At 45.6% G+C, this 13,884-nt stretch overlaps 2 protein-coding genes across 3 annotated transcripts; one reads left to right on the top strand and one right to left on the bottom strand.

Annotated features, from left to right (window-relative positions):
- Positions 1-395: 395 nt before the first annotated feature.
- Positions 396-5,299, bottom strand: spast (spastin). Of its 2 annotated transcripts, XM_068741773.1 has the most exons (16): positions 5,022-5,299; positions 4,870-4,953; positions 3,541-3,624; positions 3,369-3,463; positions 2,674-2,807; positions 2,502-2,595; positions 2,348-2,422; positions 2,173-2,244; positions 2,004-2,079; positions 1,800-1,891; positions 1,645-1,724; positions 1,524-1,566; positions 1,369-1,448; positions 1,206-1,276; positions 1,071-1,111; positions 396-957 (listed from the first exon to the last, which is right to left on the bottom strand). In XM_068741773.1, exons 1-16 carry the CDS (start codon positions 5,119-5,121, stop codon positions 832-834), a joined length of 1,347 nt encoding a protein of 448 aa, XP_068597874.1. In that variant the 5' UTR covers positions 5,122-5,299; the 3' UTR covers positions 396-831. The 2 variants fall into 2 exon arrangements, with proteins under 2 accessions (XP_068597874.1, XP_068597875.1); XM_068741774.1 differs by lacking the exon at positions 1,071-1,111.
- Positions 5,300-10,010: 4,711 nt separating this feature from the next.
- Positions 10,011-13,609, top strand: gpr137ba (G protein-coupled receptor 137Ba). Its single transcript, XM_068741775.1, has 7 exons — positions 10,011-10,367; positions 11,321-11,370; positions 11,487-11,709; positions 11,830-11,976; positions 12,536-12,664; positions 12,882-13,003; positions 13,097-13,609. Exons 1-7 carry the CDS (start codon positions 10,023-10,025, stop codon positions 13,209-13,211), a joined length of 1,131 nt encoding a protein of 376 aa, XP_068597876.1. The 5' UTR covers positions 10,011-10,022; the 3' UTR covers positions 13,212-13,609.
- Positions 13,610-13,884: the final 275 nt, after the last annotated feature.

The raw sequence follows: 13,884 nt of genomic DNA, 5'->3' as shown, positions 1-13,884 counted from the left end.
TTTGTGGAGACCTTTAACCTGAAGAGTTTGGAGTGCTCTGATGTGAAGGATGATCACAAGCGTTTTTAGGAGTCACGCCCACACAGCTGGCGACCCCTGACCCAGTCTTGGTAGAAAGCTTGATTACAGGGCCTGCATGATGCAGCTTCAGTCATCACGGACTTTCTCTGAATGCATTCATGCACTAAAGGCTCCTAAAAATGCAAACCCACTCCAGTCATCTGTTGCAGTTGATTCTCATAATGGCTGATCGTGATTTTTTCCTTCTTCTTTTCAATAAAGTGAATGATTGAATCCCAAACACACTAAATATTAGTTTATGCTGCACACAGAAGGGAGACGTGAGAGATGTGAAAAGCAGAAGAGCAGCACCATCCAGTGTCACTTCTTTTAAATCAATGTTTAGAAACTTTATTGAACATGTTTATTGATGAACAAGGAAGAGAAAAGTCATAACTGTTTTCCTCAGTGAAAACCATTCCAACTAAACTCGGGACGAACACCTTCGGTTATTTATGTCACAATTTACTGAACTCTTCTGCCACCTAGAGGCGAGATGATGATCACTTGCCGTTTCGAGGGACATTCTTAAGATCATGTGACAGTTCAAGTAGCAGGACAGTGTTTTAGAACTGTCATACATACAGTGAAGAAATTCAAACGTCTCAAAACCTTCCCACGGAACATGAATTGCAGCCATATTTTCCCCAAACGTCATGGTGCTCATCGCTGATTCTCAGCCTGACGACCGGTCCAGGCTTTTAAGTTCATTTAATTCAGGAGATCTGTGTCCAAAGACACAAACCTGGGGATCTTTTCATTCTCATCCTTTTATAAGGCTGTTGTGTCACCAAAATCTTTGTTCCATCTGGCGTACATATTCAGAGACGCTGGGCTGACACTGGGCTTAATGCGCTTCAGGGAATCCTCAAAATCCTTCATCTTGATATTCCGCATCTGTGAAAGCAGACATAAAAGTATAACTACACAATTAAATACTGTTAGATTACGGAAGCTAAATTAGCTGTAAGCAAACATACGACGCTCTGGCAGGGCTTGAACAGACCTACCTCACAAACAGCCACACTTCGGATTTGTTCTGGTCCCAACTCTGGAAGAAAGACCGCCCCCCCCCCCCCATACTAAATAAAAGTAAAACAGGTAAAACATTCACAAAGCATGCGATGGAAGTGAGGAAGACGAACCTCTGATCGGTCCCAGCGCAGCGTCTTTGGCTAGCGAAGTGAGGTCACTTCCTGAATGCCCCGCAGTCGCTCTATCGAGGTGCAAATCCAGGAGTTAAGGAAGGTCAACAAAAGAATGACGATGCTAAAGTAAAAAATAAAATTAAAAAAAGGAAAAACTCACTTTGCGAGACTGCGCAGCTCATTTTTGCTCAGCGGATTCCCATGTTTTCCCAAAAGGTTTTTCAGCAACGTGCATCTTGTCTAAAGGAGCGACAGAGTCCAGCTGTGAGTTAAAAATGGTTGCACAACACTCAGAGCGATGCACAGAAACAATACCTCTTCATCCGGCAACGTCACGTAGACTCTTTTTGCAAAGCGCCTGTTCGATTCACACACGAGAATAATTTCGGTGAGCTGGTCAGGAAACGAAGAGATAATTGTGCAGCTGCATTCGTACCTGAGCGCAGCTTCGTCCAGCTCCTGGGGCCTGTTGGTTGCTCCCATCACAAGCACCCTGCTGCCCCGCCCTGACTGCACCTGAAGGACAGAGCAGGCAAATCCAACACCGAAGCTGGTTCGGGATCAGATCTGAGGCCACGGCGCTGCTCTCACCCCGTCGAACTCAAGGAGGAACTCGGTTTTTAATCGGCGAGAGGCGTCGTGTTCTCCCTCTCTCCGTTCACAGAGCAAGCTGTCGACTTCATCTGGATGTAAAGGAGAACGTTAACGAGGAACTATGGGGGGGGGTGTGGGGGGGGAGGGGGTGAACGTTGTCGTTTGGGGGCACGTTGAGGCCGCAGCGTAAGGAACACAAACCTATGAAGATGACGGAGGGCTGCAGCTCCCTGGCGACTGCAAACAGCGCCCGTACAAGTTTCTCACCCTCGCCCACCTGTGGGAATGAGGAACAGGTGAAGCTCAGAACGCCACATCTAGACGAACTTCACTTTAGTCCAGGAAAGGCAACGCGAAAGTGGCTGCTCACATATTTTGAGGTCAAACTGGCAGCGCTGATGTTGAAGAACGTTGCCTTTGACTCGGCTGCGACTGCTTTGGCCTGGAGAGATGGAGTAAAGGTGGAGACTCGACACGCAGCTTCTCAACTCAGGTTGACCTGAATCCAACCGGCTTCCTGTGTTTGGAAGAATCACTCTACTTACCAGCATAGTTTTCCCGTTTCCAGGTGGCCCAAATAAAAGCAAACCGCGCGCCGGAGCTCTCAAACCAGTAAAGAGCTGAAAGATAAAATGTAAAAAAAAACAAATATATTCACCTGAAAAAGGAGAAATAAATTAATGAAAGACAAAAGGTCACCTCTGGTCTCAAGCCAGGGAGGATGACAATCTCCTGGAGCGCCTGCTTGGCCAGTTCCTGTCCCGCAACGTCTTGGAACGATACAGACGTTCCACTACAAAGTTCACATGAAGGGACTTTAACCTCAGGAACGATGACTCGACATATTCCTGGCTGCACGGCTCTCACACACCTGTCAACGATTTCATTCAGAATCAAGCTGGCGAGTCTGCTGTCCACATTCTTAAGGTTTTTTAAGTCCCTCTTCGGGGCTGGTCTCAGAGCTGCAGGCTTCCCGTTTTGAACTTTGCCCCCCCGTGGAGTCGCCTTTGCAGGAGGAAAACATGAAACACATCAAAAAAAAACAAACATCCAACCACTGTTTGTTGACAACATTTCTGTTTGCAATATAAACAGATCACACAAACAATTCCGAGACTGCAGTAGCTGTTAAAAAGTAGTATTTTCTTTTGATTAAATCCCTTATCAGGGGCGGTGGTTAGCGCTGTCGCCTCACAGCAAAGAGGTACTGGGTTCTCCGTGTGGGTTCTCTCCGGGTTCTCCGGCTTCTTCCCACCTCCAAAAAACATAACATTTAAGTGAAACGATGACTCCAAATTGTCCGTGAGTGTGTGCGTGAACGGTCGGTACGCTGGCGACACGTCCAAGGTGTACCCCGCCTCGAGCCCGTAGCAAGGCGGGATCGGCTCCAGCAAATCCCGTGACACACAAAGTGGAAAATTGGCCATAGATGAGGGACGGATGGAATGAATCTCTTATCTATTCAGGCCGTTGTTCTTAAGAGCTGACAAAGTATTATGTAAAAAATGAATAAAACATCCAACATGCTGTAGGGGTAACGGTAAATGCACGATGAAGAACCTTCACCTTTGAGACGGCGGGCCTGGAGGCCGTGGGGGGCCTGACATGGCCGGACACCCCGCTCTGAGGGTCTCCTCTCTTTTTCGATGCCAGCGTTCCCTCTGTGAAACAAGAAGAGCACAGATCCTCAGATGGGCGTCGAACCCTCGGGGCGTGACCCAGACAAGAAGCTACTAACCCAAATGAGCCAGCCTGTCTTTTGCCATGGTCAGATTGGCCTCCATTTTATCTTGTAGCCTCTTTGCTCGTTCATACTGAGCTCCTGAAACACGAGCACAGCTGCTTGAACAGACCGCCTCACACACGCATAGATAGTCAGCCTGCTAGTTAGCCCGCTAGTTAGCCCGCTAGTCAGCCCGCTAGTCAGCCCGATAGTCAGCCCGCTAGTCAGCCCGCTAGTTAGCCCGCTAGTTAGCCCGATAGTCAGCCCGCTAGTTAGCCCGCTAGTCAGCCCGCTAGTTAGCCCGATAGTCAGCCCGCTAGTTAGCCCGATAGTCAGCCCGCTAGTTAGCCCGATCGTCAGCCTGCTAGTTAGCCCGCTAGTTAGCCCGATAGTCAGCCCGCTAGTTAGCCCGATCGTCAGCCCGCTAGTTAGCCCGATAGTCAGCCCGATAGTCAGCCCGATAGTTAGCCCGATAGTCAGCCCGATAGTTAGCCCGATAGTTAGCCCGCTAGTCAGCCCGCTAGTTAGCCCGCTAGTTAGCCCGATAGTCAGCCCGCTAGTTAGCCCGCTAGTCAGCCCGATAGTCAGCCCGCTAGTCAGCCCGATAGTCAGCCCGATAGTTAGCCCGCTAGTCAGCCCGCTAGTCAGCCCGATAGTCAGCCCGCTAGTTAGCCCGATAGTCAGCCCGCTAGTTAGCCCGATCGTCAGCCCGCTAGTTAGCCCGATAGTCAGCCCGATAGTCAGCCCGATAGTCAGCCCTCTAGTTAGCCCGATAGTCAGCCCGCTAGTCAGCCCGCTAGTCAGCCCGATAGTTAGCCCGATAGTTAGCCCGATAGTCAGCCCACTAGTCAGCCCGATAGTTAGCCCGATAGTCAGCCCGCTAGTCAGCCCGCTAGTTAGCCCGATAGTCAGCCCGATAGTCAGCCCGATAGTCAGCCCGATAGTTAGCCCGCTAGTCAGCCCGATAGTCAGCCCGATAGTCAGCCCGATAGTCAGCCCGCTAGTCAGCCCGCTAGTCAGCCCGCTAGTTAGCCCGCTAGTTAGCCCGATAGTCAGCCCGATAGTCAGCCCGATAGTCAGCCCGCTAGTTAGCCCGACAGTTAGCCCGATAGTCAGCCCGATAGTCAGCCCGATAGTTAGCCCGCTAGTTAGCCCGATAGTTAGCCCGATAGTCAGCCCGCTAGTCAGCCCGATAGTCAGCCCGATAGTCAGCCCGCTAGTTAGCCCGATCGTCAGCCCGCTAGTTAGCCCGACAGTTAGCCCGATAGTTAGCCCGATAGTCAGCCCGATAGTTAGCCCGCTAGTTAGCCCGCTAGTTAGCCCGATAGTCAGCCCGCACGCTACCTTGTCCCGTCAGCTGAGCTGCGATGCCTCGCTCCAGCTCGGCGACCCCCTTCTTGTACCACTGCACCGCTTGCTCCTTTTCTCCTGTCAACATGGAGGAGGCGGGTTGTCAGACGCGAACTCAACAAAACAAAACAAACAAACAAACAAACCTGAATCGTCTTCGTCGATCCTCAGCGCGTTCGATATGTACTGAAACGCCTGCTTGTGGTAGCTTCTAATGGCTTCACTGCTGTCCGCTTCGGCCGACATTGCTCTCCCGAGGCTCCGTTCTCAGTAGTCGCTGAGTTAAAGCCTCTTTTTGCCGAGGAAATGGTAAAATACAGTCTTTAAATTGCATTTATTGATAATATAATAATTTATTGATTTAACGTCTGGGTTCTAAAAAGAAAATATTTCGACACAGATATCACAACAAACAACTCATTCACTTCCGCCTTCGCGTGTGATGACGATGATCGCAAGACCCGCCTTCCCGGTTCCGCCTTGGTTCGGAAATGAATACAACTTCCGTCTGGATTTTCAGAATAAAAGCAGCAAAAATGGCAAAGCATTCCAAATAAAATTATCAAAAGGCCCAACCATTTGTTTCAGAATAGGATTAGAAACACATGTTTTTAGTGTTTCTTTTGTAATATGATGTAGTTAATATATGTGTGGAGTTTATGAGTGTGGACACGTGTTTTAAACCCCCTAAATAATTTGGGGTTGTTTTATAAAAATATATATATTGGTTTTTTTGTTCAGTGTGCAAGAAATGCCAACATATTCAATTAATGCCGTCAGAATATGAGTTTAAATAAATAAACATATAACCTGTCATTACTCACTTAAATCTGATGTGATGTTTAATATATTTATTACATTTAACACTCATGCATAAACAACGAACACCATCATTATTGATTGACAAATATTTCTAGGAAACAGGTTCCTGAAGACAAAACAATTTTAACCAACTCTGTCTCAAACTTTTTTTTCATTAAAATAATTTCTCAATTAATCTTACAAAAATCATCAGTTCATATCCTGAACATTTTCCCCCCTAGATATTTCAAAGTAAGAGCTTCTCACCAGGGTGGAAGGTTTCTCTATTTTTTTACTGGAACAAAACATCATCTGAGACAAGTATGTAGGTAGACATTAGTGAGCAAATGATTAATTGAAATATAAACAGAAACAATATATATATACATCCACAGGGTGGAAGTTTTACAACTGTAAGGTTTCTAAGCCCTGTGGGCTCTCATGTGACGTTTCAAATATTCATTATGTGTAAAAGCTTTGCCACAAGTTTTACAAATGAAAGGCTTCTCTCCAGTGTGGATTCTCATGTGACATTTCAGATATGCATTTTGTGTAAAAGCTTTGCCACATGTTTTACAAATGAAAGGCCTCTCTCCAGTGTGGATTCTCGTGTGAATTTTCAAATTTTCATTTTGTGTAAAAGCTTTGCCACAAGTTTTACAAATGTAAGGCTTCTCTCCAGTGTGGATTCTCATGTGAACTGTCAGTGACCGATGGTGTGCAAAAGCTTTGTTACATGGTTTACAAAAGAAAGGCTTCTCTCCAGTGTGGATTCTCATGTGACTTTTCAAACAGCCATTTTGTGTAAAAGCTTTGCTACATGTTTTACAAATGAAAGGCTTCTCTCCAGTGTGGATTCTCACGTGGACTTTAAGGCGACTGTTATTTGTGTGACACTTGTTACATACTCTGCAAACATACGACTTCCCACTGGTGTTATCGTTTCCCTGGATTTGGAACTGTTGCTCAATCTCAGCATCTTGTCTGCTTGTTCCACCTCTTTCATCATGGCTGGCAGATACATGAGAGCCGTTAGAGATCAGCAGGTCAATGTCTGCTGCTCCAACCACAGAGATTATAACCGGCATGTTGACAGCAGACTCGGTCTCTGCTGCACCATCTTCAGCTTTCATGCACAGAGTCTGAACGTCACTCTGGTCATTTTCCTCATGAGTAGGATCCACCATGACGACATCAGTCTCCTGCTTCAGCACAAGCTGCTCTCCCTCCGGACTGGTGAGGAGTTCCTCTGGTTCCTCTTTCAGGTGAGGAAGCTCTGGGTCCTCTTGCTTCATACTGGACTTCACCTCCTGGTTCCAGAGCTGCTGGTCAACAGGAGCCTCCACCTCCTCCTCCTTACATGCATGAGGCTGTGGGCGATCTGGAGGGACAACAAACGGAGTATGACGCTACTGCGATGACACAAACGTAGACACATAAAGAAACTAGTTACAGCTTGATAGAGTATGGACTAAATGATCGTCAAAACCTCCGTTTCATTACTTAAAAATAACGTTTCGTGTACCTATCCTGCGTAACTTCAACTCGGGTTGCAGGCGGAGATCCAGCAGGCCGCGCTGACGATTTCTCTCTTCCTCGTTTCTGACGACAGTTTTCGCTAAATATCCAGAAATATCCTCATCAGCAGCTGTTAGTCTATTTTTAGCAAAATCTCTCAAAGAGTCAAACGAAGACATTTTAGTTAACTGAACTAAATTACCGAGAAACAAATATAATGTCGACTCAATGGCTTCACTCACTCGGAACTGGCGCTACTAAAAATATTTGTTGACTTCCGGTTGTTGTCCCCCCAAAAAACCTCCGACTCGGAATTCGTCCGAACATTTGTTTTCTCTTCGTTTCCGCTGTCGCTGATTGTATGGATTCAAAAATGTTCTGTTTCAAATCAACAGAAAGCGGTAATAAACTTCCACTTATTCCACCAGCAACTGAAAAAATCAGAAAACACACAAAGACGATAATAACAGAAGAAAAGAAAATAAAGGACACATTTCACCACAGAAAACTCAACCGGAGGGAATAAACATGATATTTATACACCACATACTGGGGAGGGTGACTGAGGGGGGGCTGGAGCCTATCCCAGCTGACCCTGACTGGGAGGCAGGGTACACCCTGAACGAGCCGACAACTGATTGCAGGGCAAAACCTCAATAATTTGTTTTAACTTAAATATATTCCGACCATTTGCATTAAAATTAAGTTCTGTGACTTTATAACAAAAAATAAATGAATAGTTTATATAAACTATAATTTGAGAGTCTTCTTGTTCGGCTGATTGACAAATGGTTTCCGGAGCTTTTTGAGTTTAACAGCATGAAATCAAAAATATTCAGCTTTTTCTAACAGACATGGAAAAAAGTTCTTTTTTTGACATAAACAAACTCACAGTTAAAAACATCATCTCTTTGGCAGAGGAAACAAAAGTACGTATACAGTAATGTTGTATAAATATGTGAAACTAAAAGTATAATCAAAATGGGATTGGCATTTAAAATAGTCAATGCAGCTCTGCCCTCAGTCCCCTCAATCCCTGCATACCTGAATAAACACCTTCAAAGATTTAGTGACACCCACAGCCACAACACTAGAGGGAGCTCAAACCACAACCTGATTACACCCTCCTATAGGACTAACATGGGTAAATCATCTTTTTACAATACTGCCCCCCAAGGGTGGAACTGTTTGACTCCTGCCCTCACAACATGCACCTCTTTGGCCTCATTCAAAACAGCCCAGAAAATTCACCTTTCAGGGGGGCAGAAACGGAGATAGTCATCACGACTCTCTGCGGAATCCATCCACCAAGTAACTTGTAATTGTAGCTATTTTTTTCTTGTTAATGCTGTAAACATCCTGTTACTGTTTAAACCTGTTTGTTGTTGTACTGTATTAAAAGAACAGACTGAAATAATAATAATAGTGTATAATTTCTCAGTCCTTGTTAGCCGTTTGTGAGGTTGGCTAATGTAGGGGACAAAAATAATAAATGTATATTATAATTAATAACTACTCACTAAATAACCTACCGATGTTATTAAAATTAAGATTTTGGGCACCACCCTGGAAACAAAAAAAATAATTAAATGCTATTTTTTTTCTCAATTGGTGTTTTGTATCCAAGCAATCTTGCATTATTTAAAGACGTGAACAACTCGAGCACTGACTGTCACAACCAGTCTTTTAATCAATATGTAAGCAAAATAATCAAAACATCTCTTCAAATATATATATATATATATTATTAAAGTCAGTTACATCAATCAGTAATTATTATAGACACATATTGTTTGGTTAAGACCATTCAAAGTGATGAGTAGCAGGGCTGTAGCTAAAGGCACCCTGTCTGTCATGGCGTTTGGGTGGAGCACAAAAAGATGAATGTATCACAGCAGCCAAAGGTGAGTCCAGTGATCTCCATCATTGGCCTTCCCACATTTTCACATGCCCCGTCCTGTGAAACAAAAACTAAAGCTACTACCAGCCAGAACAGAATTCTGCGTGTCTTCTTGGATCATGCAGAATCATAAAGTCACTCAGGCCAGACTACAAATTGTGGCTGCCTTTATCATTCTGGGGTCTCACTATTACGGCTTCTTTTAAATTTGTAAAAACGCATTTTATTTTTTATTCCCTGTGTTTTAAAACAACATTTACAAGACAATCACAGCTCTGTACAAAGACAGAAAGAATGTGGCCCTCGACCGGAAAAGCTGGATTCCTGTTTCGACCTACTTGTTGAATTTTTCTTTTGAAGACACATCTTTACTCAAGTGGATGAACGTGAAACCAGTGGAATGTTTAAATGAAACAGGCAGATGTATAATAATGTCTGAAATAAAATGGCTGTCTGCCACTGCCAGCAAACATTAGAAAAGCAGGAATGACTTATTAGTGAAAGTAGAATTTAATGTTGTTTGGTGAAAAACAAAAAGCCTCATCAGCAAACGGCTGATAATTATTAGTCCCGCTGCTCTCCTGGGACCGGGGCCGCGGTGGGAAGCCCCATCACAGGGTTAAAGGTACGGGCGCGTGCGTCAGCTGATGCGGAGCGTGACGTCACGTCAGGAGGAGGAGGAGGAGGGGGCGGCGCGTGAGGCTCTGGTCCCCGCGCTGAGGTCCCGGCGCGCGGCGGCTGAGTGCGCGCAGCATCCCCGGTCATGCGCCTCTGGCCGGCTCTGCCTCCGCAGCAGGAAGTTGGCCGCGCTGCGCGTTTCCCCTTCCCGACTCCGTGAACGCGGACTCTGCGACTCCGCCGCGGCTCTCGGCTCTCCTCTGAAGGACACCGGCTCCTCTTCCTCTCTCTCCTCCCTCCTCCCTCGGCCATGGAGGCCTCCGCGCCGCTGCCCACCCTGAGCCCGGCCGTGCCCCCCTACGTCACGCTGGGCCTGACGGGGGTCTACACAGCCTTCTACTCCCTCCTCTTCATCTTCGTCTACGTGCAGCTGTGGCTGGTGCTGCGGTACCGACACAAGCGCTTCAGCTACCAGACGGCCTTCCTGTCGCTGTGCCTGCTGTGGTCGGCCCTCCGCACCGTGCTCTTCTCCTTCTACTTCCAGAACTTTGTGACGGCCAACACGCTGGGCCCCTTCCCCTTCTGGCTGCTCTACTGCTGCCCGGTCTGCCTGCAGTTCTTCACGCTCAGCCTCATGAACCTTTACTTTGCGCAGGTGGGTGCAGGCGGGGATGGACGGACATGCAGAAGAGAAGACTCTTTATTTTAAATTATTTAGAGCAGGATTATCTGGTAGTTAGATTCTGGATTTCAAAGGTCCAAACCGGGAGATGCAGTACTTTCTGTTAAGATGATTCATTATGACATCGAGGGACGAGGGAATTAAAAATGAGCTCTTACGGACTCAGCCAGGCATGGGCAAACTACGGCCCGTGGGCCATATGCGGCCCGGTTGGCTTTTTAATCTGGCCCGCCGAAATTGTCCAAATTATATAATTAAATAACATTATATTATAATTAAACCTCATTCATTTGACCTTTTCCCTGTAATTTGTACAATGAATCTTGCATTTTCATGCTTTGCTTCCTGTAAAAGGCCGAATCCTTTCATGTAATGTCTTTTACATGTCATTTATATTAGCTCACACAAACACTCCATCCATCTGTTCCTCACCCGGCCCCTCTGTCAAATTTTAGAACCCATTGTGGCCCGCGAGTCAAAGAGTTCGCCCACCCCTGGGCTAAGCCACAGAGGCTTTTTTATTTCTCGACCTTTATAACAGATCAGCTAATAATAACATAATAATAATTTTTTTTTTGGATCATTTAGAAATAAGAGTGCAAAGATTATCCCAACAAGCGAATGGAACCATTGAAGACATTTTCATACGTTATCGTTGCTCCATCCGTCGTATGAAACCGAACATGCAGTAAAACCTTCTCTGGTCGCTGCCTGAAGATTATTTGAGCATAATCCCCCTGAGTCACCGTTGACAGAGAGGCGTTTGTGTCGTGTTGCTGAGGAGCTACTAAACTCTCCTGTTTTTAACAGAGTGGTCGGGGGGGGGGGGGGGGGGCTTCCTGTTTTATAAATCACATTTTAGCAAGAATACAGAAGTGAAAATGGCGTGACACGTTTGAATGATGCAGATTTGCTTCTTCTCACAGGTCGTCTTCAAGGCAAAGTCCAAATATGCACCAGAGCTTCTGAAATACAAGTAAGATGAACGTTTCGTATTTCAAGCGTTCGGTTTCTGGTCACGAAACATCGTGCGTCGGTAAGTCTAATGCATGAATGGCGATCTCTCTCTCTCTCTCTCTGCGTGGCCCGCAGGCTGCCGCTGTACCTCCTCTTCCTCTTCATCAGCCTGGTGTTTCTAGTCGTGAATTTAGTGTGCGCCCTGCTGGTGAGGACGTCCCCCGCAGAAACGCACACCATTGTGCTGGTGAGGGTCGCCATCAACGACTCGCTGTTTGTCCTGTGCGCCGTCTCGCTCTCCCTGTGTCTCTACAAGATCGCTAAGATGTCACTGGCTAACATTTACCTCGAATCCAAGGTGAGCAACGTGCGCCCTTCATCAACTGTGACAACAAAATGACTTCTCATCTTGCCTTATTTGCACCGATCTTCAGAATTTGCCTGGCATGCGAACGTCTGCTCTCTGTCCTCCGTGCAGGGGACGTCCGTGTGCCAGGTGACGGTTATAGGGGCCACCATCATCCTCCTCTACTCGTCCAGGGCCTGCTACAACCTGGTGGTCCTCGGGCTCTCAAACAAGACCATCAACTCCTTTGACTATGACTGGTACAACGTTTCAGACCAGGTGAAAACTGCACCTCAAAATGATTTAAAGGATCATTAAATCAATCAGATATATATATATATTTTTTTTTTGAGAGCAAGCCGAGAAGATTGATACCACACTCCAATATGGTAGAGCAAATAGGAAGCCACAGCTAGCATCTGATTAGCTTAGCTTCAACTGGAAACAGCTAGCCTTGCTCCGTACAAATATAAAGTAGCGCAATATATTTCTTGTTTGCGTCATAGCGAAAGTGCAAAAATGAGGTTTTAAGTTTGCGCCGGCCGGGAAATGGTGAATTATCGTGGTGAGTTACACTTTCCAGCTCCTGGTTGTAGCTTCATATGGACAGTGCAGCTGTAAGGAGAAGAATTCTAATACCAATAAACTGTGGAATATTTTCATTAAAAGAAAAAAGAAAATATCTTCCTTCATGTTTCCTCAGAAGCGATTTCATACGAATTGTGAAAATTGATTTTGAGACGCGTTTTCCGTCCTGGTGGAAACACGTAAATACGTTTTTCTTGGTCTCTGGCGGTTTGACACGGCGAATGAAATGTTGATCTTGTTTGCTTTCCAGGCAGATCTACAGTTAACCCTGGGCGATGCTGGTTACGTCATCTTCGGAGTGATCTTGTTTGTGTGGGAGCTGCTCCCCACTTCCCTCGTGGTTTTCTTCTTCAGAGTCCGGCAGCCCAACCAGGACAGGGTGAGCGAGCGGTGACCTCCAGGAAGTCCTCCCGGGTTGTGTGATTTACAGGAGGAAGAACTAATGTTTGTTCTTGTTAGTAGCGTACAGTTCTGTAATTTTTAAACCTCTTGAATTTTCAGGGTGTTGTTACTGATTTGTTTTACATACGACTATGTTATAACCGTTTTAGTTCACCAATACGTCTCGCGCTTATTTTCTCCTTTGCCGATCCTAGAGTTGTTCTGGGCTTCCCGGCCACGTCTTCTCCACCAGGTCTTATTTCTTTGACAACCCGCGGCGCTATGACAGCGACGATGACCTGGCGTGGAGCGTCATGCCGCACAACATCCAAGCCAGGTGAAAAAACGCCATGATGTCGCGACACATGCAGCGATCAGACATCGTAGCTAAATGGATGCTTGTGTGCGTGTTTTTTTTTTTTTTTTGCAGTCTGGCTGCTGACAGCTACGAGTGGGGGAGCCAAAGCAGCGGCATCAATGTCTACATCGGAGGGGAGGACAGCTACAACCTCCCGCCTCCTCCTGAGGAGCTCAGCCATTACTGACTGGAGGCCAAAGCGCCTCCTGCTGACCTTTGGTGTTGTTTTTGTATATATATTTTTTGCTCTCTCTCCTTTTGACAGAGGCACACGGCGCTCAATGCTGGCCTTTACTCAATACATCCACTTTTCTATTTTATCTAGAGCAGAATTAACAGACTTTTTCTCTGCCAGTATCTGAAGGTCCTCTAATGGGACTCTCGTGGGACTCTAATTTTGCACACTCCTTGTTTAATGTCTGATCTAATTTTGACTGTTCTTAAATATTTCCTTTGTATAGTTTATATTGAATACTGCTTAATATATTTCTTGACGTTTGTAAAATGTACTGTAGTATTATATTATGTATTTTCCATACAGATGTTGTTCCTATAGAATATATATTAATTTAATTCATATATTTTAAAAAGAAAAAGATGAAATGCTGTGAAGAATGCACATATCTCATATCTGTTCTATTCAAAAACAGTGAAATCTCATATTTGATTGATATTTAATTTAAAGTGTACAAGTGTCTTGTTTCTTGCAAATCAAGAATTAAGCGCCCTTTTTTGAATTTCATGGCAGCAACGCACTCAAACAAATGTATACAAATGACAGTAGAAACAAAAGACTGTACAAGCTGTGAAATGCTGAAAGAAAAGGTCTTAGAATCATTGGAGTTACCTGGCTGCAAGTT

The sequence above is a fragment of the Brachionichthys hirsutus genome, chromosome 7, assembly GCF_040956055.1.
Source record: "Brachionichthys hirsutus isolate HB-005 chromosome 7, CSIRO-AGI_Bhir_v1, whole genome shotgun sequence".
In the NCBI taxonomy this organism is placed as follows: domain Eukaryota; kingdom Metazoa; phylum Chordata; class Actinopteri; order Lophiiformes; family Brachionichthyidae; genus Brachionichthys; species Brachionichthys hirsutus.
Note: the sequence above shows the minus strand (reverse complement) of the source record. Positions and strands in the feature narration are given on the sequence as shown.